The sequence below is a fragment of the Notamacropus eugenii genome, chromosome 4 (assembly GCF_028372415.1).
Source record: "Notamacropus eugenii isolate mMacEug1 chromosome 4, mMacEug1.pri_v2, whole genome shotgun sequence".
Lineage (NCBI taxonomy): Eukaryota > Metazoa > Chordata > Mammalia > Diprotodontia > Macropodidae > Notamacropus > Notamacropus eugenii.
Window position 1 is genome coordinate 398,462,973 of NC_092875.1, and position 27,826 is coordinate 398,490,798.

General features: G+C 35.9%; 1 protein-coding gene across 1 annotated transcript in view; it reads right to left on the minus strand.

Annotated features, from left to right (window-relative positions):
- The window catches only part of IPO11 (importin 11), a 209,617-nt gene that overhangs the window by 172,317 nt on the left and 9,474 nt on the right, over positions 1 to 27,826 (minus strand). The window contains exons 2-5 of the mRNA XM_072605543.1: positions 15,792 to 15,935; positions 12,574 to 12,674; positions 8,882 to 8,954; positions 7,510 to 7,713 (exon numbers count right to left, since the gene is read on the minus strand). Coding sequence (XP_072461644.1) covers positions 7,510 to 7,713; positions 8,882 to 8,954; positions 12,574 to 12,674; positions 15,792 to 15,929 — 516 coding nt within the window. The 5' untranslated portion in view covers positions 15,930 to 15,935. The remainder of the gene's footprint in view (positions 1 to 7,509; positions 7,714 to 8,881; positions 8,955 to 12,573; positions 12,675 to 15,791; positions 15,936 to 27,826) is intronic.

Below are 27,826 nucleotides of genomic sequence, written 5' to 3' on the forward strand. Positions count from 1 at the left end.
AAAACACCAGCATTTTCAATTTGAAAATTTCAAGAATGAAATGGAAACACTGCCACCATCTGACTTCAAATGAATTTTTTTAGTGACAACATATAAGAATTTTCCTGCTAAATTACAGAAATTACATGATTACACTAAGTTTTATTTCACCGAGTGTTTCAAGTATTTCATTTTTTACTGGGTCAAATTCATTCTCTCATACTTTTTTAATATGTACTCTCATATATATTAGGAAATATCTGCTAGTATTTAAAATAAAAATTAGTTCTGATTAATAGGAAGGAACAGTTGTTTCTATTCAACATCAATAAATTCTTTACTTTTCTTAAAAAAATTAACACACTGACAAATTCTAATCTACTTTTGTTAATAAGGCATATACAAATATCCCAATACTGTCTGCAGCAGAGGGTCAGATATGTAAGGCATTTACATTCCCAAGGAAATTTGTAACCTGGCAGGGAAAGTTCAAGTTCAGTGTCTTGAGCCTCAAAAATGTTATTCTCTTTCAGTGGCATATATATTCATCAACTCTATCAATAAAAGGCATATATATATCTTTGGATTTAAAACAATGGAGTTTTTATAAAAGAAAAGTTTTAATTAAACATTCAAAATAGCTTTATCTGATAATGTTCAAGAGTAGAATTACCTAGCTTTTTTTTACATCTTTTTTTGGAAAATTCATTTATTTTTAGAAGTTAACACGAGATTTTTCAGACTAAAAATTAAGAATCTAGAATCAATGTGGCATTTTAAACCTAAAACTAAAGTCTTATTTATAAAAAAAAGAAAAAGAAAAAGACTTACATATTTAATCTATTTTATAATGGAATGTCTTGCTTAAATTAGCTTTGAAAGCTAATTTCACATTCCAAGTTTCTGATGAGAGAAGAAAAAAACAAAAATGATCACTTTCTTACTCTTAAGTTTCCTTCTTAAATAAGTTGATGAATCTGTGATTTTATGGGTGGTACAGATCTCTGCTGGATGCATATCATATCCCACCCACACATTCTTATCCTGTACCAGATGTAGCCACATCTTTCTATAATTCCTAACCAATGGAATGAATGACACCTTCCCCCATCACCACCACGATTTCTTTTCATATTTCATAGAGAATGGTAAAGCTCTCAAGTCTGCCAACTAGTATCCCCAATCTAGCTATATCATTTGCCCATCTCTTTGTTTAGTATTTAATGATACAATTCACGCAATTTTACATGTGTACCTCAGCTTTGGCAATATGGTGAAACATCCTTACACTCCATCCCCAAATGTACCTTGCTACAGACATTCTGGGTCATCAACACCTTAAGATTCTTTTGAGATTCTGATTACTCCAACAGATATAATGCATCAACAGGAGAATATTAGCATAAGGTGAAGAAGAGAGATTTTTCAGCAAAATATATGTAAAAACTGTCTAGGACTTAAAATTGCCTAAAAATAAAATACAATGCCTTATTAAGAAGGGAGTTCTCCAGCACTGGAATACTACAAGTAGAGGCTGGACGATAAACTTGTCAGAGACATATTGAGAGTATTCCTACAGGGGATAAAAATAATCTCTAAGGTTCCTAGAAACTCTAAGGTTCTATGAATATATCAGTCATGTGCATACCTGCAGTACAAAAGAGTATCTGGATATATAATTACTTACTTAAAGATTAGAAACTTCCTAATTATAAGAATAACATCTATTAATCAAAACAAACCCTGACAATATAATGGGAACTACCAAAGGAATTAACTCCTCCCAACAAAAAATGTTTACTTTCCATGGTAAGTGCTTAATAAATGCTTATCTATTGATAACACACAGAAATTCTTTCTAAAAAGATTTAAATGTTGTTGTTTCAATAGTCTCCAGTCCCTTAAAATCACTTATGGAGAAAAAAAATCAAAAGAGGTAACGACAACATGTGGAGCAGGCTGCACCAACTGTTAGTGTTAGCTCATTGATTTTAACTGCTTTTCCAGGTTGAAACTGAGGATTAATAACTGGGGATGAGCTCAAAGGAGGCACACTGGGAAATGACCGTGGCATTTAAAACAAGGCACAAATAAAAGCAAAAAAAAAAAAAGGTTAACCCTTAAAGAGCTAATAAAAAAAAATTTTGAATAACATTTGCAAAATGTTTACGAAAAATTAAATTCCATGGTAATGTTCCTAATATTTACAAGTTTAAAAAAACATAAACAGCTTTCCTAGGATAATAGAGTGAAATCCTTCAACCAAGTAAAATGTTCAAATCCATCCTTGGATGATTACTAGCTCTGTGACCCTGGACAAGTCACGTAACTTCTGTCTGCCTCAGTCTGCTCATGCGTAAAATGAGAATAAGAAGACCTGCCTTCCAAGGCTGCTGTAAGAGTCAAATGAAATATTTTTAAAGTGCTGTAAAACTGTAAAGCACTGTACAAATGCTAACAATTATTCAAAGAGCAATATGTTGTAGTGGAAAGAATACTAAAACAGGAATCAGCAGACCAAGGTTCTAGGTAAATCTCTGCTATTAACTAGCTCTGTGGTTTTAAGCAAGTCATGGAGCCTCTAGGAGTTTTATGACCTACAAAATGAATAGTCAGGACAATTTCTGAATTTTCTATTAGTTCTGGAATTTTGTGGTTCTATTTAAAGAAGTTATTTATGTAAATGGAACAACAAAATCCTTAAGTAATAATTTAATTTTTTAGAAAAACTGTGAATTTGTACATAAAACATTCTTTATTATCTGTTTGTTTATCATGGAGCTGAATATCTAGAAGGCATCTTAGAATATCATCAAGCCTAACACCAACTCAAAAAAAAAAAAGATTCAGAAACTTGGCCATCATTCAAGTAATTAGGGGCAGAATTAAGGGCAAAGGTGCAGACCTCTGATTCCCAAGTCAGAGGCATTTTCATTCTACTACACTGACTCTTTATTCTCTAACATTGGTTTTACTAATATGACAAATATTGACCCTAATTATAATTTGAATTAATTCTTCTGCTTTCCAAAGAATGAGCAAAATATATTAATATGACAATCATAAAGTTAAGAGAGTTTTGTTAATACTCTCAGACACCTTATGAGAGGCAATGTAATATAATGAAAAGAGCCTTGAACCTGGAAGAACTAAGAGGCTTTAGCTAAAATCCTGACAGTTTGACAATGGGTAACCTACTAAGCCTCTCTCAGGCTACTGTTCTCCTCAGCAAAATGGATATACTAATAACTGATACCTAAACACTTCACAAAAAATTATGTAAGGTTTAAATGAGATAATGTGTAGAGAGCTTTGCAAACCTCAAGAGTACTATATGGCAACTATCACTGTCTTGAAAAAATATTAACCTATGATGACATTACATGTTTACCAATTCCGTGCAATAATAAGCCAAAAAGTATAATGTAAACTCCTTGAGACAGGAAGGACACAAAGACAGAAAAGACCTTGCATAAAACAGACACTTAATAAATAATTTAATTGGGGGTGGAGCCAGGATGGCAGAATAGAAGGACTGACCTGTTCTAGCTTTCCCCTCATAGCCCATAAAATACCTGTAAAAAATGACTCTAAATGAATTCTAGAGCAGTAGAAGCCACAAAATGACAAAGTAAAACAGATTTCCAGCCCAAGACATCCTGGAAGACCAACAGGAAAGGTCTATCACATCAGGCTCAGAGTGGAGGGCAGCCCAGTCTGGGCCCTGCTGCACGGACAGGACTGGAGCAGGCTTCAGGGTACAGAATCACAGGAAGCAGCTGCAATTACCACATTTCTCAAGTCACAAACGTCAAAGGCAGCTTCCAAGGTCAGTAAGAAAGCTCTTTCACCTGGGTGGGTGGGGAACACAGTCCAGCCCTGAACCCAGGGTGGCAGCAGCCACTGCATCAGCAGTGTCCACCTTTGGAGCCCTTGGCCTAAAGACTCTGGGGGAATCGAGCAACTGATCTGAGTCTCAGTCCTGAGTGGTGGTCCTAGGGAGAAGAAGAGTGCTGGCATGGTGGTGGCTGTGGAGAGGGAACCCTACTTGCAGTTCTATGGCAGAAAAGAATGCTTATGGTTGCTCACAGACCAGAGCACAGGCCAGGAACTGAGAACTTACAGATCCCTAGAGATATCTCAGCTGCACAAAACCTCTAAAGCCTAGGGTAGTATACTGTCCACTTGACAAAGGACTCAAAAGTCAAGTAACTGGCTGGAAAAATGCCAAAAAAAGGGAAAAAAATAAGACTATAGAAGGTTACTTTCTTGGTAAACAGGTATTTTCTTCCATCCTTTAGGATAAGGAAAAACATAACCATCAGAGGAAGGCATTAAAGTCAAGGCTTCTACATCTAAAACTTCCAAAAAAAAATATGCAACAGTCTCAGGCCATGGAAGAGCTCAAAAAGGATTTTGAAAATCAAGTAAGAGAGGTGGAGGAAAATTTGAGAAGAGAAATGAAAGCAATGCAAGGAAATCATGAAAAGCAAGTCAAAAGCTTGCTAAAGGAGACCCAAAGAAATGCTGAAGAAAACAAAACCTTTAAAAATAGACTAACCTAAATGGCAAAAGAGGTCCCAAAAGCTAATGAGGAGAAGAATGCTTTAAAAAGTAGAACTAGCCAAATGGAAAAGGAGGTTCAAAAGCTCACTGAAGAAAATAGTTCTTTAAAAATTAGAATGGAGCAGATGGAAGCTAATGACTTTATGAGAAACCAAGAAATTACAAAACAAAATCAAAAGAAAGAGAAAATAGAAGAAAATGTGAAATATCTCACTGGAAAGACAACTGACCTGGAAAACAGATCCAGGAGAGATAATTTAAAAATTATTGGTCCACATGAAAACCATGATCAAAAAAAGAGCCTAGACATCATCTTCCAAGAAATTATCAAAGAAAACTACCCTGAAATTCTAGAACCAGAGGGTAAAACAGAAATGGAAAGAATCTACTGATCACCTCCTCAAAGACATCCCAAAAGGAAAACTCCTAGGAATATTGTAGCCTAATTCCACAGTTCCCAGGTCAAGGAGAAAATATTGCAAGCAGCCAGAAAGAAACAATTACAGTACTGTGGAAATACAATCAAGATAACACAGAATTCCGCAGCTTCTACATTAAGGGACTGAAGACCTTGGAATATGATATTCCAGAAGTCAAAGGAAATAGGATCAAAACCAAAAATCATCTACCCAGCAAAACTGAGTATAATACTTCAGGGTAAAAAATGGTCATTCAGTGAAATATAGGACTTTCAAGCATTCTTGATGAAAAGACCAGAACTGAATAGAAAATTTGACTTGCAAATACAAGGATCAAGAGAAACGTGAAAAGGTAAACAGGAAAGAGAAGCCTTAAGGAACTCAAAGTTTAAAGTTGAACTGTTTACATTCCTACATGGAAAGATGTTATTTGTAACTCATGAGACCTTTTTCTGTATTAGGGTAGTTAGAAGGAATATATATATATATATATATATATAGATAGATAGATAGATAGATAGATAGATAGATAGATAGATAGATAGATAGATAGATAGAGAGATAGATAGATATATAGATATATATCTATCTATATATATGTTGGTGTGTATGGGTATATTATATATGTGTAGGTATGTGTATGTACATGGGTATATGTGTGCATGTACATTCACACACACACACACACACACACACACACACACACACACACACACACATTCAGGGTAAGCTGAATATGAAGGGAGAATACCTAAAAAAAATAAAATAAAATTTACTGTTGAATGGAATGTACTAGGAGTATAAGAAAGGGAAAGGTAGAATGTAGCAAATCATCTCATATAAGAGGGAAGAAAGAACTTTTACAGTGGAAGAGAAGAGGGGGGGAGATTGAAAGAAGATAAGTGAGCCTTACTCTCATGGAATCTGGCTTAAGGAGGAATAAGACACACTCAATTGGATATGGAAATCTATTTTACCCTGCAGGAAGGCAGGGGGAAGGGGATAGGAGAGGGAAGATAATAGAAGGGACAGCAAATTGGGGAAAGGGAAGCAAATACTATTGTGGGAGAACAGGTCAAGGGAGACAATGGAACAAACAAAGGGCAACACAGGACAGAGGGAAATGTGGTTACTCTTTTACAATATAAATATTATGAAAGTGGTTACACATGTATGACCTATATTGAATTGCTTGTTTTCTTAATGAGGGTGGGTAGGGAGGGAGGGAGATAATATGGAACTCAAAGCTTTAAGAATGAGTGTTAAAAATTGTTTTAGCATGCAACTGGAAATTAAGCTATACAGGCAATGGAGGTTAGAAATCTATTTTGCCCTACAGGAAAATACAGGGAAAGGGGGATAGAAGAAGGGTGGGTAATAGAATGGAAGACAGACTAAAGGAAGGAGTGAATGGGGTGCATGCTGTCTTGGGGTAGAGTGGAGAGAGATGGGGAGAAAATTTTGAATTCAAATTCTTGTGGAATTGAGAACTGAAAAATAAATAAATTATATATTTTTAAAAATTTAATTGCTGATAACTGATAATTTACTTTAATTTTACTTTTTTCATTCGTCTTTATTTTGAACTTAGAACACCAAAATGAACATCTCTTTATGGGTAATAATGCCCCCCAAAAAAAGTGAATGTGAAACTGTGAATATCTATTACATACAACTTGCTTTTCTTTTTCAATATATAATGAATTCAACATGTAACCTTTACAGCTATCCTGACTAATTCTTTCAGGCCTTCTATTCACTTTAAAATGTTTCAATGACTATCTTCTCTTTCATTTCTTTTTCTTTTCTTTTTTTGGCTATCCCATCTCAACCTGGCCCCACTCCACATCCACGGAAATAAAAAAAAAAAACAAAAAACAAAACCCTTACAATAAACATGAATAGTCAAGCAAAACAAATTTTGAACACTGGTCGTGTCCAAAAATGTATATCTTACTCTGTTAATTCCTCTTAAAGTAATGCTATATAACTTTAAGCTTACTGCATTTCAAGAAAATTAACATTTAAGGGACTTTATGTAGTTAGAGTATTCTGTTCCATCTTATGCACAAGATAAATTTTAAGCATTTGTATTATGCATAACTAATTACTACAAGACACTTAACAAGCTAGTTACGCTGTTTTAAAAAAATGCAAACAATCAGGTTTTAGAATCTGACCACTTAACAGTTATTGTTTCCCTCCCTCCAAAAAATGGTTGCTAGGCCAGTTCTTTATAGACACAAGTAGCAATATAATTCAAATCCTAGATATAAATAATCTTACACTGAAGATAAAGAGAAAAAATAAGCAATAGCTGCTAAAACATTGTTTCTGAGGCCCAAAGAATATGGTTTTTTTTTTATTTTGTTCTTTAAGAGGGTCCTGGAGACATGATGCAAAGAATTGGATCATCTACCATCAGACATCTAAAGTTGTATTAACCTATGATATAAAATTCTCCAGGCAACTTAATAGAACATTACTAAGAGAGCTTTTTTTAAGCAAAGAAAAAAATGTTCATATCTAGATTTCATTCACTTACATCATAAAAGAGCTTCCGGTCTGCAGCCAGTCTTTTGGATGCCAGAGTCTTAGTGACATGGTAGAAAGTAAGCAATGCTCTGTGCTGACGAAGATCATCTTGGACTTTCACAGATTCTATAAGGGTGGGAATCAGTTCTGGCCAATGTCTGGGACAATCCAATCTAGCAACTTTCGCAATCAGCACTGCAATCTGAGTTGCAATCTATTGAAAAAAAACCAGAAATAAGGATAAGGTCAACTGAATAATGAAAACTGCATTTTTCATGAAGAACAGAGAAAATGGATCCTCCACATTTCCAATATTATTTTTCCACTGGCTGTGCATTCAACAAAATGAGATATGCTTACACTAAAGTACCGTGTGCACCACTTACCAATTCCATTTAAAGGACATTTAATATTGGGTATCAGTAATGCTGGGGCAATTAGGTAACACAGTGGACAGAAATTGGTCTTAGAATCAGGAAGACTCACCTTCATGAGTTCAAATCCTTCCTTTCTAGCTTACTTACTAACAATGTGATCTTGGGCCACTCACTTAATCCTGTTTGCCTCAGTTCCTCATCTGTAAAATAAACTGGAGAAGGAATGGGCAAACCACTCCAATATCTCTAGCAAGAAAACCCCAAATGGGGCCACGAAGGGTTAGACACAACTGAAAAACAACCAAATTGATCAGTAATGCTATATTATTTAGAGATTTGTGGTTTCATGTATAATCTTTTCTATTCTAATTGAATATGGAAATATTCTCGTTTTAGTGTTCATTAAGTTCAGAATAAAACTGTTTTTAAAGCAATGCTACTACTATTGATATCATTTAGGATGTGATATGCTGGCCTTTATTCTAAGAGCTGAGCCAAGAGGAAAGAAAAAAGCTCTACCCTAGAAGAAAGACTTCAGTAAAGGTGCCCAGTAGGAATTCACATTGCTAAATGATGTTGAGATTTTATTTTCTAAGTTGCCAAATCACTAAAATAAATTACACAGAAGCAACTTACAAATTTAATTTCTCACTGAGGTATCTGAGGTATTCCTTCAAAAAAAAACTTAAAAGTTAATCAAGAATATGCCATAAGCACACCATAATAAACTGAATGCCCCAAAATATTTTTCCTGAGATTTAAGTCACTAGTATTCAATACGACTGACATTTTTTAAATAATCTAGATGAATCACAATTTCTAAAAATTCTGTTCCTATGACAAAAATTCAGTACAACTTGATGTTATGTAAACTTTTAATTTTTATTTTTAAGAAAAATTCTTTCTTTGAAATTCTTTTTTTAAATGACAAAAAAAAGTTACTTCCCAATAAAAGCAATTACCCAAGTAAGAGACTGATTAATCAGCAACCATTTTTTGACTGACCTGATTTACTGGCTCATTGAAATTGGTGATGAGCCCTGCACGCAATGTAGCTTTCTCCTCCTCCGAAAGAGCACTATTAAAAAAAAAGAGATGTTTATTATTCAACAATACTAATAAAATGTATAAGTCTATATCTGTAGTTCTATAGCACTTAATAGCTATGTTTAAAAATATGCCTTCCAAAATAGGTACTCATGTTTGCTAAGCAAAATAAACTGATATTTCTATTTGTTTACATAGGTTTGATAAATAGAAGCTGAAAACATACTTTAGGTGTGAGTAAACCCTATTTACACTTAAACTGGTTACTACAGAAGAAGAAAGGTATGACATGATAAAACTATAAGAAAGCATATCAAAGGTAATTTATAGTCAATCAACAACCATGTACTTTTTAGTTGCCTATTATGTGCCAGCAACATGGTAAGTTCTGACACCTGTTGATATTAATTTTTGTTGATGGTATTATGGTACCAGGTTTTCTAATTTTACTGGAGCACATCTATTTCCTAAAGTTAACCATAAGGGGAATTTGTGAAAAGCAAATCCTATTTTCCCCAATAACTCCCAATAAGTGATTCTGTACAAACAGCACTGAAGTTACTAACAAAACACAGTATATAAATCTCAGCAATTACTTCCTCTCTCTGAACATCCGTTTCCTCATTTGTAAATAAGCGTTGGACAAGATTGCCAAGGTCCAAAGCAAATTTAGCATTCCAGATGTCTATAAAAATCAGTTATGTTCCTACTAATTGGAAAAAAAAAACCCAACAGACTATTCTCCAACTGTAAAATTTTTACTGCTTTCACACAAAAGATCACTCAGGCTAAAAAAGCTATAAACTTCAAAAACTCAATCCTTTGTTTATCCCATGTTCTGATTCCCCTCAGCTTCCTCAACAATGAAACTCCTCCAGGAGCTAGACGGTAGCTACCATTCCATGATATAGTCCTGCTTAAGGAAACATCATAATAACATTAATAAAAGAGTGAAGGCCAATGCGAAGTGTTCTAATATTAAAAGTGCTTTTTAAAGCTCATTCTAAACTTTGCAATTTCTTCCTTTTGTCAATAGATGCTTTGCCTAATATGTGACTTGACTGTGACTTCATTTGAACTGCAAATTACATTCTATATTTTATTACATAATACCATCTTTGGAAAATATTGACAATTCTAATGTAAAAAAATGTTCTAATAACAATGTTAACAGAAGTCTAATTATAATTTATGAACAAGTCTTTTGTTATCATTAGGCAATGATACCATTTTGGTCAAGTGGACATCTTCACAAAAATGCATTATGGCTAAAAACAAAAAATGAACTCATTAAACAAGAACTCAGCATTTATTCAGTTCATTCACTGAGGTCCTGCAAACTGTGAAAGAAAATGAAGCTCCCAGTAGACAGTCCCTATGTCTTTGCAGGATTCTCACCCTTTAAGAAAATATTAACAAAGATAGTAGCATCTTACCAGATAATGTTCAATATGTAAAATTCATGCATATTTATGCAATTCAACTTAAAAACGTAATCTGGATAATGGTTTCTAACTGACAAAGGAAATCTAAATATGAGACTAATGATTTTTCCAATAGTGCCTCCTTTAAGGAAATGTTATTCCACCTTCCATCATTGAGATGATGGATACTGAATGTGTCAATTTCAGGATAAAAAAACTTTTCCACTTAAGTTATATGGTTTAACTCAGATATTTAAAGTTTAAAAATTTGGTCCACTATACAATTCTCCCTCCTGAGAATAATCTGAAATAAACCAGAAACTAAAAACATATTCTGTGTCTTTAAAAAGTCACTCAATAGGAAATGAGCAACTCCTCTTACCTATTCACCCACAATCCAAACAGAATAGGTCAGAAACATTTAAAAGTGAACTGGACAAAGTGGAAGAAAGTATTTTAGGGAACAACTCAGCTACATGTAAACCAGTAACATATAATCACTGATTCCTAAAACTACCAAATCCTTCTAAAATGAATACAACCTGAAAATAAGATAATTCTGTTACACAGAATACAATCATATTATACTTTAATGATTATTTTAAAGTTTTTTGTTTCCCCAATAACTACCAAGGACATGTTCTGTTAAGATTTAAATGTCTTTATAAATATTTAAATAGTTTATTTTAAATACATACACATCTAAATATAATTACTTAGATGAACAAAACATTTTATAACTGATATAATCATTATGTGGTCACACTGACACCTACTGGAGAAATAAAGAAATATTAGCTTACTATACAAAGTTCCCCACATCTCCTATTGTATACATTTCAAACTCATATCTACTCTGCTTTTTAGTTGGAAGTCTTTTTGTGATGCCTTTTGGGATACCATACTTCCTCTTTTGGAGGTGTATCAACATAGTCTGATGTGATACTGCGTTTCCTTAGTACTTAAACTCTTTCTTTCTGGTTGATTGTAGTAGGTTTTCTTTAACCTGGAAGCTCTTGACGTTGACTACGACATTTCTAGATGTTTTCAATCTGGGGTTTCTTTCAGAAAGAATTGCTTGATTCTTTCTATTTTCATTTTTTCCTCTGGTTTTAATAGATCTGAGCACTTCTATTATTTCTTGAAATATGGAATCTAGGGTTTTTTTGTTTTGTTTGTTTGATTATGGTTTTTAGAGTGTCCAATATTTAGATTTTCTCTCTTCAACCTGTTTTCCAACTCATTTGGAAAATTGTTTTCACCAATTTTCAAAGGCAGATACCTTTTGTTTTTCTAATTTTTCAATCTTTTGACCAAAATTAATACAAGATTCCAAATACTGTATAATAACACTGCTAACGATTAGAATAATTTTTGCAGAAGACTTAATTAAGATTCAACCAACACATCAGTTGCAAGAAACAATGAATACAAAGACTAAAGGAAGGCATGGGAAGAATCACATGAACTGACATGAAATGAAATAAGCAGAAAAAGGAATAGAAGTCACTCTAAGTGACAACAATGTACATTTTATGAATAACAAAAGTAAAACTAAATGCAATGTACTTATGTAGTCAAGCTTAACCATGAAGAAGAAATATAAAGATGCATTTTCCTATGGAGATGAAGCACTGCCTATACATTTAAACTTCATTGATGTTTTGGTTAGTCTTGCTGAATGGTTTTTTTCTTTTTTATTCTTTGCTATAAGGGATGACTCCGTAGGTCAGAGAAGGGTAAGACAATATTGAGAAATTTAAGTGTGGTTAAAAAAAAAAAAAAGAAAGAAATCAATAAAAAGTTTATTTTAAAGACTCAACCACTATAGAAATGATTCCAAAAACACTTCTATGATTTTTTTCCAAGTTCCTGAAAACTCATACTACTTGACAAAGTGACCTAACATAGATACCTTCTATACTAATTACTTACTTTGTACCTAAACGATATTTCAGTGGCCAAACAGAATGATGTTTTCTATATGGTATTGACAATTTTAAGAACCACATAAAAACCAAAGGTTTTCAGTAGAGAGCTAATGAAAAACTTATATCCTTATATTGTTTGTTGGTTTTAAAAAGGAATCTACATACAAAAGATTAAAAGCATTAAAATTTTTCTACCTATTCTGAACATCCTAAATAGATAAAACATTTGATGTTATAAAATACCACAGTCACCATTAAACTCCCCCCACCTCCAAAAAAAAGGAAAGAAACTTACTGAGGTGCTACACGTCTCCAATAGCGATCAATTCCATTTTTAAAATACAGCACTGCTAGCCACCTTACATTTATATCCAGAGTATGGTTTGTAAATATATTCTGTAAGTAACAATGGGCAGTATTAAAATAGATTTAAAAGTTATGCTATTAATACTCATAATGAAAGCTGGGGGAAATAAAAATTATATATATTATTTTCTGCAAAACAACTATCACTTTTTTTATTTTTATACACCACATGTCCATTTCTCAAATGAGACAGAAAAGAAAGCATAAAATTAAGATATTCCAACAATGACAGTAAAAGTGAAAGCTAGGCTTCTGGAAGATCACAGCACCCGGGGTCTTTGAAGTCTTTCGTTCATTTTTTTAGTCAAGAAAAATTCATTATCCCTTTCTACCCTCTCTCCCCCTGCAAATATATAAAGTTAATCAAAATAAATTCCTACATTGACCATATAAAAAAAAATTCCTTAAATCTGTTTGCTAAATCTATTACCTCTCTAACCATGGAATCATGGTTGGTCATTGCATTGAGTTTTAAGTCTTTACATTTTTTTTATCTTTACAATATTGTTGCTTTATATAAATGTTCTCCTGGTTTGGCTCACTTTACTCTTTGGTTCATACAAATCTTCTCATTTCTTAGAGCACAGCTGGAAACCATCCCATTCATATCCCATAGCTTGTTCAGCATTTACCAACTGATGGGCACCCTTAGTTTCCAGTTCTTTGCTACTACAAAAAGAGCAGCTTAAAAATATTTTTGTACATGTGAGTCCTTTTCTTCTTCAATCTCTCTGACCAATTTGATCTTAGTGTTATCACTAAGGGTATGCATACTTTAATAGCATTTTGGACAGAGATACAAATTAAAATCTCTGTGTTCTGAAGACACATGAATTATGTGGCATTCTTTTTAAGTTTAATTTCTCTCTAACATTACTTTAAAGTTAAATAATGAAAACTTTTAAAATCACCTTTTTAAAGAATTCAGGGTGAATTTACTGACTTGACTATTTTGCTGCATATATGTTCATCTAATTGGTACTATTACATGATTTCTTATTCTACCTGCCTTATAACAGCAATTCTACTGCTTTCAGTAAAATAACCTGTTATTCATCAGCACCTCCTTCAAAGGACAGACCACTGAACAAAATTTAATTAATCAAATTTTTTCGGATAAAGACCAAATAATGAATATCCCTGCAAACATCACAATACCCAAGAAATATTATGGTGACTTACTAAGTATTTTCAGATGGAAATGCCATAGAACACCCTGAAGTGGCTATCTCTGACCATAGCATTTCATTCCTGGATGGTAACTCCAGTTGAAGCCTAGCAGTAGGTACCCAATAGGTGTCTAATAAATATTTTTAAACTAAATTGAGTGAAGGCTCTTCGTACAAGTCCCTGACACTTCTAAAATTGACTGTAACCAAAAGTCCAAGAATAACAATATGAATGAGATGGAGGAATGAATGTATGCACTCTGGGTCATAACAGGAACAAAAGAAATTGGTGGACAAGGTTGACACTGCTGGGGGTAAAAAACGAACCTCTGAAAAACAAGTAAGAATTCACAAGATGAGTAGAATGGTAAGGAGTCTAGAAAACACATTATTTGAAAAACTACTAAAATAACTGAGTTGTTATTGCTGTCCTTCATTCTTAAAGAGGACCAAAATGACATCATTATTTTGCAGTCAAGGTACAGTGTGTCCAATTGTGGTTGGTCAGACCAATACGAACTTAGAAGGCTCTACCACATGCTGGGGGCAAATAGTTCATGTTCATATTACATTTATAGTGGAGATGTCTATAAGTTTGCACATCTTGCATTTCTTTTGAATTCTGCTCCACCGAAAGAGCACAGCACCTTCTCCAATGTAGGCACACTGTACTGGGTGGTCCTTTGTCAATGTCTCACAACCAATGTCCCACAACCAATTCCAAAATTCTTCTGAGAGACCTTGAGAGTGTCCTTTGTACAACTTCTTCTAGATCTGCATATGAGTGCTTTCCTTGAGTTCTCATAAAAGAGTCCTTTAGGCAAACCTACATTTGGTATTAGAACAATGTGGCCAGCCCACTGGAGTTGCACTCTGTAGTAGAGTTTGAATGCTTGACAATTCAGCTGAAAAAGGATCTCAATGTTCAGTACCGTATCTTGCCAGGTAATCTTCAGAATCTTCCTTAGATAATTCAAAGAGAAGTGATTCAATTTCCTGGTATGGTGCTGGTAGACTCTCCAGGTTTCACAGGCATACAACAATGATGTCAGCACAACAGCTCTGGAGACCTTCAGTTTGGTAGCACCTTAATACCTCTTCTCTTCCACATTTTCCTTGAAAAGCCTTCCAAACGGTGAGCTAGCTCTGGTAATGAGTATATCAACCTCACCATCTATGTGTACCTCACTACAAAGTTAAATGAACTTATCTGTAGCATTCAAAATTTCTTCATTTGCTGTAACCAATGGTTCCACATATGGATGGTATGGTGCTTACTGGTGGAGAACCTGGGTTTTCTTGGTATTGTGAGGCTAAAATTAGCACAAACAGCAGAGAATCAATCCATACTTTGTTGCATCTCAGCCTCAGAAGGCAATATTGAATTCATAAGAAAGAACTGAGTATACATATCCAGAAGTACAGAAAATTTAGGAGTGACAGGAAAAAGTAATAGACTTACTCTACATAATTCTAGGAGGCAGAACTCGGATAAATATGTGAAAGTTACAGAGAATCCATTTTTTCTGACTAAATAACTTTCTTAACATATTAGAACAGACTGTTTCACAAAGTAATAAGACTTTGCTACCAGAAATGTTCAAGAAAGAAAGGCTATGTTAAGAAGGGGAAAATGAAAGAGATCTCTGCCTTTGTGGGAAGTTTGATGAGATCTGTAAGATCTTGCAACTTAAATTCTGAGATTCTTAGACTATATTACATGAAGATTTCATTTATTCAGTATGCTCATTTTTCTTAAGGATTATAAAGAAATGGAAAGACATCATAACATTTACAGAAACGTATTTTCAAGCGGTCTGGGGAACACAAATACACAAATGGTAACAGCACTTGATGCCCATTCTGCCACGTGCTGTATGTACGATCCCTTAGATCCCAGATATCTCAAACCTGCTGCCAATCAATCACAATGTTCGAGGCATTTGGCTGGACATGAAGGATACAAATCCCAACTCACCAACAACACTGAGTAGAAGCCTGGCTGTGTCTCCCACTGCTTTAGCTGTTCTTCAGCTGGTTTCAATACTGAAGTATCTTGACTGGTGGCCTGAGTTAAGACGTGAAGAACAATAGTGCTGGCACTATCGAGATCCATGGAAACCTGATAATTATATTTTTAAACTTACTTCAGAGCACATTATACAAAAAAAAAATTAACAAAAATGTCAATAAGCATTTTTTTAAAAGCTCAAGAATGAGTCATTTAAAAGTACCAAAATATTCAAAAACAATTTTAATAAAATGTCAATGATACAAATCTATGGATTTACCTCTGTTAAAAAAAAAAAAGAGATAACTACTACAATCCATAACCTAACAGCAATCACACAGCAGACAGTAAACTAGTCAGACAAATTTTAAGATGCAGATCCAAAGCTGGCATGCTGGATCAGTCCCATTTCGAGACAATCCAGCGGCTCAAGTCCAGAATCCCAATACAATAAAAACAATCTTTACATTTTGATTTCAAATAAAACGCTACTCTCATCCACCTAAGTGTGCTCCAGTCATTAACAACAATTGTCAAGATGAAAAGACTTGAACCAGTTTCGCTGTTTGCTTACATCTCATTTAACATGCCTGTCCCCATCAAGGCGAGAGGAATCCCCCTACAATCTCCCAGAGCACTGATGCCTCATGGACCCACAGGAGCAACGAAGCCAAATGAGAAGTTCAAACCCTCTCCTTTCCTCTTTTCCAGTCAAATCCCAAAGATAACTTCCTTGCCCCTTCAGGGGAAACCAGTCCAAGTCTACATAACCTGGGGACCTTTCATGCCACAACTAGCAACCTTCAAAAAAATGCTAACAAATCAAACTAAATTTAAAAGACACTAGCTGCTCAAATTCAATAGGAATGTTTTAATTTTATGATCCTTTTATAATAACCTAAAGGCTGGGACAATGTACACAATAACTATAACAAGTAAACAAACTCTAAAAGAAAGACAAACAGTAATTTTAACGATTCAGAAAATATGTAATGAAATATCTGAATTATATTTGAAATCTCAGTAGATGAGAGAACACATGCTTCAATTTAAGTTGCATATACAATGTCTGAAATGGTCACTTGAGTCTGCTGGTTTTGTTTAACTATTTTACTGTGTTACAAGATGGGATCAAATTCTGGAAGGATGAAGAGAGAATATACAGAAATGATGATGTTATAAAAACAGGAAAGTATCAAAAACTCTACACACAACCCTTCTAAAATCTATCCAATTTGTAGATGATTGTAAAAGTTGCCCAGCTCTGAAAAATTGAGGATTTTCCAAAATAATAATAACTTGCAAATCTGAATTTACTTCAAAAAGGAAAAATATGGACAAGCTGAGCAACATCCAACTAAAATAAATGTTGTGAAATAAGTTATAACTACTAGTTGCTCATGGAGAAAAAAAATTCTAGCTACCTGGTATTACAGATAATTGTGTTTCAATGAAATTTTAGAATATAATAAATTTACTATCCAACAACTAAAGTAGATTGAGAAATTTCCTTTATTCTATTTCCAGTTCTAAACTTGCTCCTTCAGTTTTATTCATCACTTATTCAACAAATACTTATCGAATACTTAAGATGTACCAGACATAAGAGTCTCTTAAAAAAATCTATTCTTAGTCTAGCAACATATTTAATCTTTTTATAATGGAAAGAATGAATTACGTAGCCACTACAGTGCCACCTAGTGGTAATAAGAAAGTCATTTTTGAGAATCCTAAAAAATCAGTTTCCCCAAGATAAACAAATCACTCCCTGAGGACTGCATGACTATAAAAGGAGTACAGGAATGACAGAGATTAAGATCAGATGCTAGAAGCAATGTAATTAAGAAAATAAGAATATTCTAGATTAGTGACTCTCAAAGTTGAGAGTCTCCAATACCCTTTCAGGAGGACAGCAAAGGCAAAACTATTTTTATAATAATACTAACATGTTATTTGCCTATCAAAACATTTCTCCCTTTTCCAACTATATATCTATGGGAGGGTGGATTTTTTCCCCATATAATTCAACACAACAGACTGAAAGCAAAAGCAGATATTTTGTAAAAATGAAAAACAATGCTATTCTACTTTTTTTGTTTTGAAAATTTTTTCACAAAAATGTTAATACGTAAATCATTGTTTATCACTGTGAATTTAAATTTAATTTAAAAATTTTAACATTTATCAGTTTCAATTTTAATATGATATTGATATTATTATTTATGTAAAAAAAGTTCACAGTTTCTTAAAGACTATAAAAGGAGGCCTTAATCATCTAAGTATAAGGAGTCCTGAGACTAAAAAATTTAGAGCTGCTATATTTATCAGGAAAAGGCAAGGTGACAGTAGGGTCCTGAAGATATTTAAAATAGAAACATAAATTTGGAAGTTTCAATATGATTTAAGTTAATTACAATTATGACTAATAACATAAGCTGACATTTACAGAGTATTTATGTTACAAAACACTTAAGCATACTTAGTTTGAAATGAGTATCAAGACAACTTGTGAAGAAGGATATGTAAGTAATTATCCTCATTTTAAAGATGAGGAAACAAATTCTAGTTCAATGCCTTGCTCAAAGTCAAGGAGCTATTAAATAGTAAAGAATCCAGGTCTCCTGCCTTTATAGCAGCTACTTCTCACAAAATAAGATCTAAAGGAATAGAGGAGTAGAATTCCCGAGAGAAAGGATGGAGTTATAAATGTCAGAATCCCATAGTAACAATGCCTTAATGTTCATTTTGCAAACATGGCTATTAGAGAATGAAAAGGTCATTGAGGAAAAACTTGGATATAGCAGTCACCAGCCTCACTTTCTCCTCCATCGCACATGTCATGACATCACTTCTTCATGTCATGTCCTCAACAAGAACTAAGGACAAACAACTTGTGTGAATAGTAGGGGGAGCCGGCCCTCTGGGGACCCAACTGGAACTGACCAGTTAAAATGGCTTCTTTCTTTCCTTTCTTCCTTCCTCCCTCTCTTCTTTCCCCTCTTCCTCCCTCCCTTTTTCTTTCTTCCTTTTTTTCCTTTCCTTTTCTTCCCTTCCCTCTATCCACATAGGGTATCATACCCTTACCTGGTGGTGCTCTGCCCAAAGGAATGTAAATTCTAATTACTGAAACCTCAAAAGACATCTTTGGGTTTACAGGTCAATTTTTTTTTCCTTAAGGACCATGTCTTGAATCACTCTGGCTCTCATCAATAGTAAGCCCCAGGCCAAGATCATTTTTGTGCCCAGACTGAGTTGGAGTGAATGTAAACAGCAATCATTTCTGTTTGGTCAGAAACCCTGAGCATCTTCCCCTCCCAGACTGATTTTTTTTTTTTTTTGACTAGGTAATCAGTGAATGGGTGTTGCTGAATGGGTGTTGCCTAAGTCAAAGTGGGAACTAAGAAAGACCTTAGCTTAAAAAGGCCAAGGCGTTCCTGGGTCATCTCCAGTTGTCCACATCTATATCTTGCCAGTGGACCCAGATGGCTCTGGAGGAGAAAGTGAGGCTGGTGTCTTTGCACAGCTCTCCCTCACTTGAATCCAATTCACTTGCATGCCACAGCATCACCACCCTGAGGTCATGGTCCTCTTCAAGAAGGAAGGACAAACCAAAACAACAACATACATTTTCTGGATATAGCAGATACTGAGTCAATTTGCTTCTTTAAAATATATAAAAGGCGAGGGGCGGAGCCAAGATGGCGAAGTAGAAAGACGCACATACACACAGCTCCGAGCCCACAAACCACTGAGCGGCTAGAGGGGACCAAGCCAGGGCGAATTCTGCACCCAGAGACCACGGAATATTGGAGCGAGGGAGATTTCTGTTCCCGAGAGACCTGCAAACCTCTCGCGGGGGGTCCTTCGCGCCCTGGGCGCCGGGACGGGGAGCAGAGTGCAGTCCCGCCACGGCCACAACACCGAGGGGAAGAGATCCGAGAGGGCTACGGGGACGGGATCTCCAGCAGCCACGCGGGTCCCCCCACCCACAGAGGGACCTGCAAACCTCTCGCAAAAGGTCCGTCGCGCTGCAGACGCGGCTCCGAGAGACATGGATCTGGGAGGGCTCCGGAGGCGGGCTCTTCAGCGGCGGCACAAGCCCCCCCACCAACAGGTGACTGACGGGGGTGGGTGAGAGAGTCTCTTTGGCGGGTTGAGAGGGGAGTGGGGTGCTCCCATGGCTCGGCCCCCCCCCCCCCAGATAGAAGCTGAGAGGCAGCTGCAGACAAGGGCTCCCCAAGTGGGCGGGAGCCTGGATCCATTGTGGAAGGTCTGTGCATAAACCCCCTGAGGGAATTGAGCCAGAGAGGTGGCCCTGCCCCTGACCACCTGAACTTAATTCTCACACTGAATAGCAGCCCTGCCCCTGCCAAAAACCCTAAGGCGGGAAGCAGCATTTGAATCTCAGTCCCCAAACGCTGGCTGGGAGGACCAGGAGGTGAGGTGGGTGTGAGGAGAACATTCAGAGGTCAGGCCACTGGTTGGAAAAAATGCCAAGAAAAGGGAAAAGAAATAAAACTACTGAAGGGTATTTTAGCGGAGAAAAAACACTTCCTCCCTTCCTTTCTGATGGGGAGGAACAATGCTTGCCATCAGGCAAAGACACAGAAATCGAGGATTCTGTGTCCCAGCCCACCCAATGGGCTCGGGCCATGGAAGGGCTCAAGAGGAATTTTGAAAATCAAGTTAGAGAGGTGGAGGAAAGACTGGGAAGGGAAATGAGAGGGATGAGGGAGAAGCATGAAAAGCAGATCAGCTCCCTGCTAAAGGAGAATCAAAAAAATCTTGAAGAAATTGGCACCTTGAGAACTAGCCTAACTCAGCTGGCAAGGGAGATGCAAGGGGCCAATGAGGAGAAGAATGCTTTCAAAAGCAGAATTAACCAAATGGAAAAGGAGATTCAAAAGCTCACTGAAGAAAATAGATCTTTCAAATCTGGAATGGTACAGATGGACGCTAAGGACTTTTCGAGAAAGACAGATATCTCAGAACATACCGCGCAGATTCGAAAAATGGAAGATAATGTGAAATATCTTATTGGAAAAACAACTGACCTGGAAAATAGAATCAGGAGAGACAATGTAAAAATTCTGGGACTACCTGAAAACCATGATCAAAAGAAGAGCCTAGACATCATCTTCCATGAAATTATCAAGGAAAACTGCCCTGAGATTCTAGAACCAGAAGGCAAAATAAATACTCAAGGAATCCGCAGAACACCACACGAAAGAGATCCAAAAAGAGAAACTCCTAGGAGCATTGTGGCCAAATTCCAGAATTCCCAGGTGAAAGGGAAAATATTGCAAGCAGCTAGAAAGAAACAATTCAAGTATTGTGGAAATACAATCAGGATAGCACAAGATCTGGCACCCTCTACATTGAGGGATAGAAGGGAATGGAATAGGATATTCCAGAAGTCAAAGGAACTAGGACTGAAGCCAAGAATCACCTACCCAGCAAAACTGAGTATAATACTTCAGGAGAAAAAATGGTCTTTCAATGAAATAGAGGACTTTCAAATTTTCCTGATGAAAAGACCAGAGCTGGAAAGAAAATTTGACTTTCTAACACAAGAATGAAGAAGAACCATGAAAAGGTGAACAGCAAAGAGAAGTCATAAGGGACTTACTAAAGCTGAACTGTTTACATTCCTACATGGAAAGACAATATTTGTAACTCTTGAAACATTTCAGTATCTGGGTACTGGGTGGGAGTACACACACACACACATGCACACACGCACACATACATACAGACAGAGTGTACAGAGTGAATTGAAGAGGATGGGATCATATCTTAAAAAAAAAAATGAAATCAAGCAGTGAGAGAGAAATACTGGGAGGAGAAAGGCAGAAGTTATATGGGGCAAATTATCTCTCATAAAAGAGGCAAGCAAAAGACCTATTAGTGGTGAGATAAAGAGGGGAGGCAAGAGAAAAACATGAGGTCTACTCTCATCACATTCCACTAAAGGAAAGAATATAATGCACACTCATTTTGATAGGAAAACCTATCTCATAATACAGGAGAGTGGGGGACAGGGGCACAAGCAGGGTGGGGGGGGAGGATGGAGGGGAGGGCATGGGGAGGAAAATGCAATACAAGGACGACACTCATGGGGAGGGAAAGGACCATAAGAAAATAGAAGTAAAGGGGGACAGGATAGGATGGAGGGAAATATAGTTAGTCCTATACAACTCAACTAGTATGGAAATCATTTGCAAAACTAAACAGATATGGCCTATATTGAATTGCCTGTCTTCCAAGGGGAAGGGGTGGAGAGGGAGGGAGCTAAAGAAGTTGGAACTCAAAGTGTGAGGACCAAATGTAATGTTCTTACCACTGGGTAACAAGAAATACAGGTTAAGGGGTCAAGAAAGCTATCTGGTCCTACAGGACAAAAGAGAAGACGGAGACAAGGGCAGGGAGGGAGGATAGAGGAGAGAGCAGATAGGTCACAGGGGCAATCAGAAAGCTCGGGTTTGGGGGGGGAGGGGATAAAAGGGGAGAAAATTTGTAACCCAAAATTGTGTGAAAATAAATGTTAAAAGTTAAATAAAAAAATATATATATAATAAATAAAATTAAGCCCCCAAATAAAAAAATAAAATAAAATAAAATATATAAAAGGCAATCAGGAAATCAAGGGGGAAAGAAAGAAATCTATTTGGAACTCCTTGAAACTCAATAAGACATCGTATAGTAGAATGAAAGTTGGCTTTGGAGTGAGAAGACCCAAGCTAGAATTCTGGCTATGCTGCTACGTCACTGACTTTGAGAAGACTACAGCTTTTCTGGGCCTCAGTTTTGTCATCTGAAAAATGAGGGAACTGAACTAGAAGAGCTCTCAGGTCCTCCCCAGATCTAAACATGTGAGTCTTTCCTGATAAATGTATTCGACAAGTGTTTAGATTATAGATACAGATATCTGTTTAGACAGACAGAGGCAGATCTCTGTGTGTGTAAAATGTAAGCAGGGCACAACAGATAGAAAGCTGGTTCTAAGTTTCAGAGCAGGGGCCAACCAAAACCAACAGATGCAGCTCGTCTCCGGGAGCTCCTTATGTCAGTGAAATCACAGGCCAGTTACTAAGTGTTAAATGTACAAACTAGGTTAGGGTTAGCAAACTATGACTCTGAAGCCAAATCCAGTCAGTTGCACAAATGACCCATGAGCTGCTTTATAGTATATTAAATAAGGTTTTTAATTTTACTTAAAAATGCAAATTCCATTCCTAACACATGCACCTTACAAAAAAAAGGCAGGGGCCACTATAATTTGCTGACCCCTAAACTAGATTATCAAACTTCTTGAATGCAGGAGTCATCTTCTAATTTGTTTTTATTTCCACATACTATCCTTGGCATTCAATAAATTATCTTGACAGGCCAAGACCATGCTTATATGAAAATTACCTTGGGAAAAATATATATTTCCATCAAACCAATCAGTTATAACACAATTTTAAATTGTGCCCCCAAATGTGTTATAAAGACACGAGCTGAGTATAAAAATTGATGAATGATAAGATGTTTATTTCTCTGAAAGTTTTTTTAATCTAAAAAACAAAAAATGTACATGAGAGCAACACACAAAAAAACACCAATACCACCAAACTGTGTATAGCAAAGTACTCTGTGTTTGAGGGATTTTAAAAGGGATGATGGTGGTTGCAATGGGAAAACTCTCCAATAGTTCAGAATGGGCTACCAAGTAAAAATACAATTACGTCTTAAACATATTTTATATCATGCAACACTTGATTTTTAAGAAATTAAAAAAGAGGCACACCTTAATTTTCTACTGCAGAGGTTTACAAACTTTTGGTCTCAGGCTCCTTTTATACTTGCATTTTTTAATGTACTTTTTTTTAATATCACTTTTATTTTCAGTTCCATATTCTCTTCCTCCCCCACCCATCACAAATATGGTGTAATGAAAAACAAATTTCTATCACTTTCAAAAAAAAAAGGAAAAGAAAAAATATATGCTTTTCTCTGTATATCTGGAGATGGCTAGAATTTTTCATCCTGAGTTCTCTGGAATTAAAAGAGCTGCCATAGATATTTCTGGACATGTGGATCCTTTCCTTCTTTCTTTGATTTCTTTGGGGTATAGAACTAGTAGTGGTATAGCTAGGACAAAGGACATGCAGTTTAATAGCTTTTGGGGTATAGTTACAAAATGCTTTCCAGAATGATTGGATTAATTCACAGCTCCACCATCTATTTAGTGCTAGCTATTTCCCACATGCCCTCCCAGAATCTGTCACTTTCCTTTTCTGTCAATGTTAGCCAATGTGATGCAAGTAAGGTGGTACTTCAGAGTTGTTTTAATTTACATTTCTCAGATTATTAGTGATTCAGACCACTTTTTAAATATGATTATGGCTATATAATATCTTTGATTTCTTCTAAAAAATCAACAGGCAGTTATCAAACTGGGAATGACTACAATTCTTATAAATTTGACTCAGAACTCCTTTATATTCTTAAATATTATTGAGGTTCTCAAAAACTTTTTTACATAAGTTGTAGATATTGACTATATTAGAAATTAAACTATATTGAACTATATAAATTATATTTATTCATTTAAAAATAATAATAAACATACTACATGTTAATGAGTATGTGTGTGTGTTTATCCTTTGTTGCAGATGAAGACCATGTTATCAGAGAAATAATGTCATGACTTGCACTTGACTTTGTTTTGAGTGAGGGAGGGCTGTGCAGGTCACCAGCCTCACTTCTCCTCCAGAGCCATCTGAATCCAATGACCAGATATTCATCAGGATGGCTAGAGATGACCCAGCATGAGGCAATTGGGGTTAACTGACTTGCCCAAGGTCACACAGCTAGTGTCTGAGGTGAGATTTGAACTCAGGTCCTCCTGACTTGTGCATTGGAGCTCTATCCACTGCACCAATATGAGTAACATGTTTTATGAATAACCATATTTCCCAAGACAAAAAAAATTTAGCGAGAAGAGAGACACTGTTTTCCATAATTTTGCAAATCTCTAATGCCTGGCTTAAACGGAGACAGATGGATTACCATATCTGCTTTTGCATTCAATATGTTTTGATATACTGTTTTGGTTAAAGTGTATGTGAAAAAAAAAGTCTCACACTATTACACAGTTGAAAGGGGAAGTGTATTTTAATAAACAAATAACAACTTGTATTACTATTAAAAGTAGTTTTGATATTGTGGACTCCCTGAAAGCATCTCAGGGACTACCAGGAGATTGCAGATTAGAGGGTAATTCCAAATATAAAACATTACTGTTCATGAAGGGATCAGACTAGATAGTCTCTGATGTTCCTTACCATTCTATAGATGCTTTAAAAAGAAAGGCATGTTTAGGGTTCTCCTATGACTTTCTCCCACATAGATACTCTATCTCCTATCCAGCCAGCTTTAACTACTGATATGGGTTCAAATTTTTCTCTTCCCTATCTACCACTCTGCTCCCTGAAATTATCAAAGCCCTATTCTAGGCTTATAAACATTTCTGAATCTAATCATTACAGGAGAATACCTAAAAGTTTAATATTAACAAAGGGAAAAGTTACAAAAAGTCTATGATCTGTGAAAGGAAAAAAAGGTTAGAAATTGGAAGCCAGTTCCCTTTAGTTTAGTTTCATACTATTTTAATAGTGTTGGCACATTTTCTTTAATTCTTATGGTTCAAATCTTAGTACAGAAAACAAACTTCAATTAACTATGAATTCTTCTGTACTCCTGGAATTTGGACGTATTTCATGTTCCTTGAAATAAGCAACACATTGTATGTAGCTTGGTATTCGGAACTTTTTATGATAATTAGTACTTCTTAGAACAAGTTTTGACCTGAACAAGATTTCTACTGCTTACTCACCATTAGCAACAGAACTCCCGCTTATACAAAAGTCAAGTAAATGTGGCTCTCAGAAACTTATGATGGATAGCTAAAACACACAGATGAGAAGTATTTAACAAAAATGCTGATTGACATATTTAACAAAAAGCTATTCAGAACAAAAGTAAAATACTGTAAATTAGCACTCCCTACTGTGATTTTTTTAAAGTGTCACTATGCTAATAGATATAGTACAATTAAATTTAAAGACTAAATTACAAAATGAGAGCATTGGTTCTGAAAGAGGATCTGGGTTCAGATTCTACCTCCACGTTAATACCTGTCAGTGTCAGGGCAGGTCAGTGTCCTCATCTGTCAGATGAGGGGGCAGGACTAGAGAGATGACCTCTCAGGAGCCTTCAGGGTAGATAGAAATCTATGGTCCCAAACTTTTGGAACTGTTTGAATAAAACAATATTTCTAATATAAAGAAACTTTTCTGTTACGCTACTCTTTTTAAATACTCTGCATAGAAAGATGCGAAAGGGGTCTGGTGGATGGTGCAAATATAGTAAACGTGTGCTCAAAAGCTCCAGTAGATTCCTCCTGCTTCTAGGACAGAGGTTCTTAACCTGGGGTCTATGAATTTAAAAAAAAAAAAAACCAATATTCATAACTTCTTCAATACAACTGGTTTCTGTTTCGACCCATTTTATTTTATGCATTTAAAAATATTATTCTGACAAAGGATCCACAGTCTTCACCAAACAGAGGTGTACATGATATAAAAAAGGTTGAGTCCCTGATGCAGAATAAAGTACAATGCTCTCCTGCTTGGCTTTTAAAGACCTTCACAACCTGACTCCAATTTATCTTTCTAGCTTTCACATGACTCTCCTGCATGAACTCCACACTTCAGCCAGACTGGATTATTTGCTGATCCCCATACACAATACTCTACCTCCAGACTCCATGCCTTTCTTTGCCCAGGCTATCCCTACCTGGAATGTGTTCTTTCTTTCCTCCTTGAAGAGGGTCATGACATCCACTAGACATACAAAGAAAGGCAAAAGATAATTCGGGCTCCCAAGAATCTCATGGTTTGACCAGGGAGACCGCGTGCAAACAACTACGTACAAAGAAGCTATCTAAGGCAGGGGAGGGGAATAAGCATTTATGTAGTTCCTGCTACGTGCTGGGCCGCGTGCTTTTTACAAATACTATCTCACTGGATCCTCACAACAACCCTCTGAGGTAGGTGGTACTTTATTCTCGTTTTACAGCTGAAGAAACTAAAGCATACAGATTAAGTGACTCGCTCAGGGTCCCAAAACTAGGTAATATCTGAAGCTGGATTAAAACACAGGCCTTCCTTATTCCAGATCCAGCTTTTATCCACTGTGTACCACTAAGCCACCAGCTGCCTCTAAAATTTAGAGCACAAAGTGGAAATAATCAAAAGAAAGAAGGCACTAGGATTAAGGGCAATTGGCAAACATTTCCTGTAGAATGTGGAATTTTAGCAGGGACTTCCAAGGAAGCCAGGAGGTAGAGAAAAGGAGAGCACAGTGGTGGCAGCATCAGACAGAAGGGGATATATGCAAAAGATGTATGGAAAGTAAAATTTACAGCCTTTGAGAAAAGATTGGATGGGGGAGGGGACAGGTGGCAGTGAAGAGTCAAAGACACCTATGTTTTGCCAGCCAAGGTGACTAGGAAGATGATGATACTATCCACGTAATAAGGAAGTTGAGAAAAGTCTAGGTGCAAAGGGGAGAAAGATGAGTTCAGTCATAACGTCAGGGAGTTAGTATGTAAATATTTATTTATGTGAAGTGCTACAGATAGATGATAACTGTTTTCACAGGATCATAGGATTTAGGGCTGGTAGTTACCTTATTAGAGATGATCAGATTTATCCCTTGTGTTCTACAGATAAGGAAACTGAAGTCCAACAAGTATAAATGCTTATAATTTAGGTATATTATTATAACCTTGTGTGTGTACATGTATGTATGTTTATATGCATATACCAGCATTGCTATAACCATAATTATAATAGCTTTACTATAACTTAGCTGGAACGTGACAAAGCCAGGACGTGAACTTAGTTTTCAATCTCAAAATCTCATGTGTTCTCTCCATCATTCCTAATCCT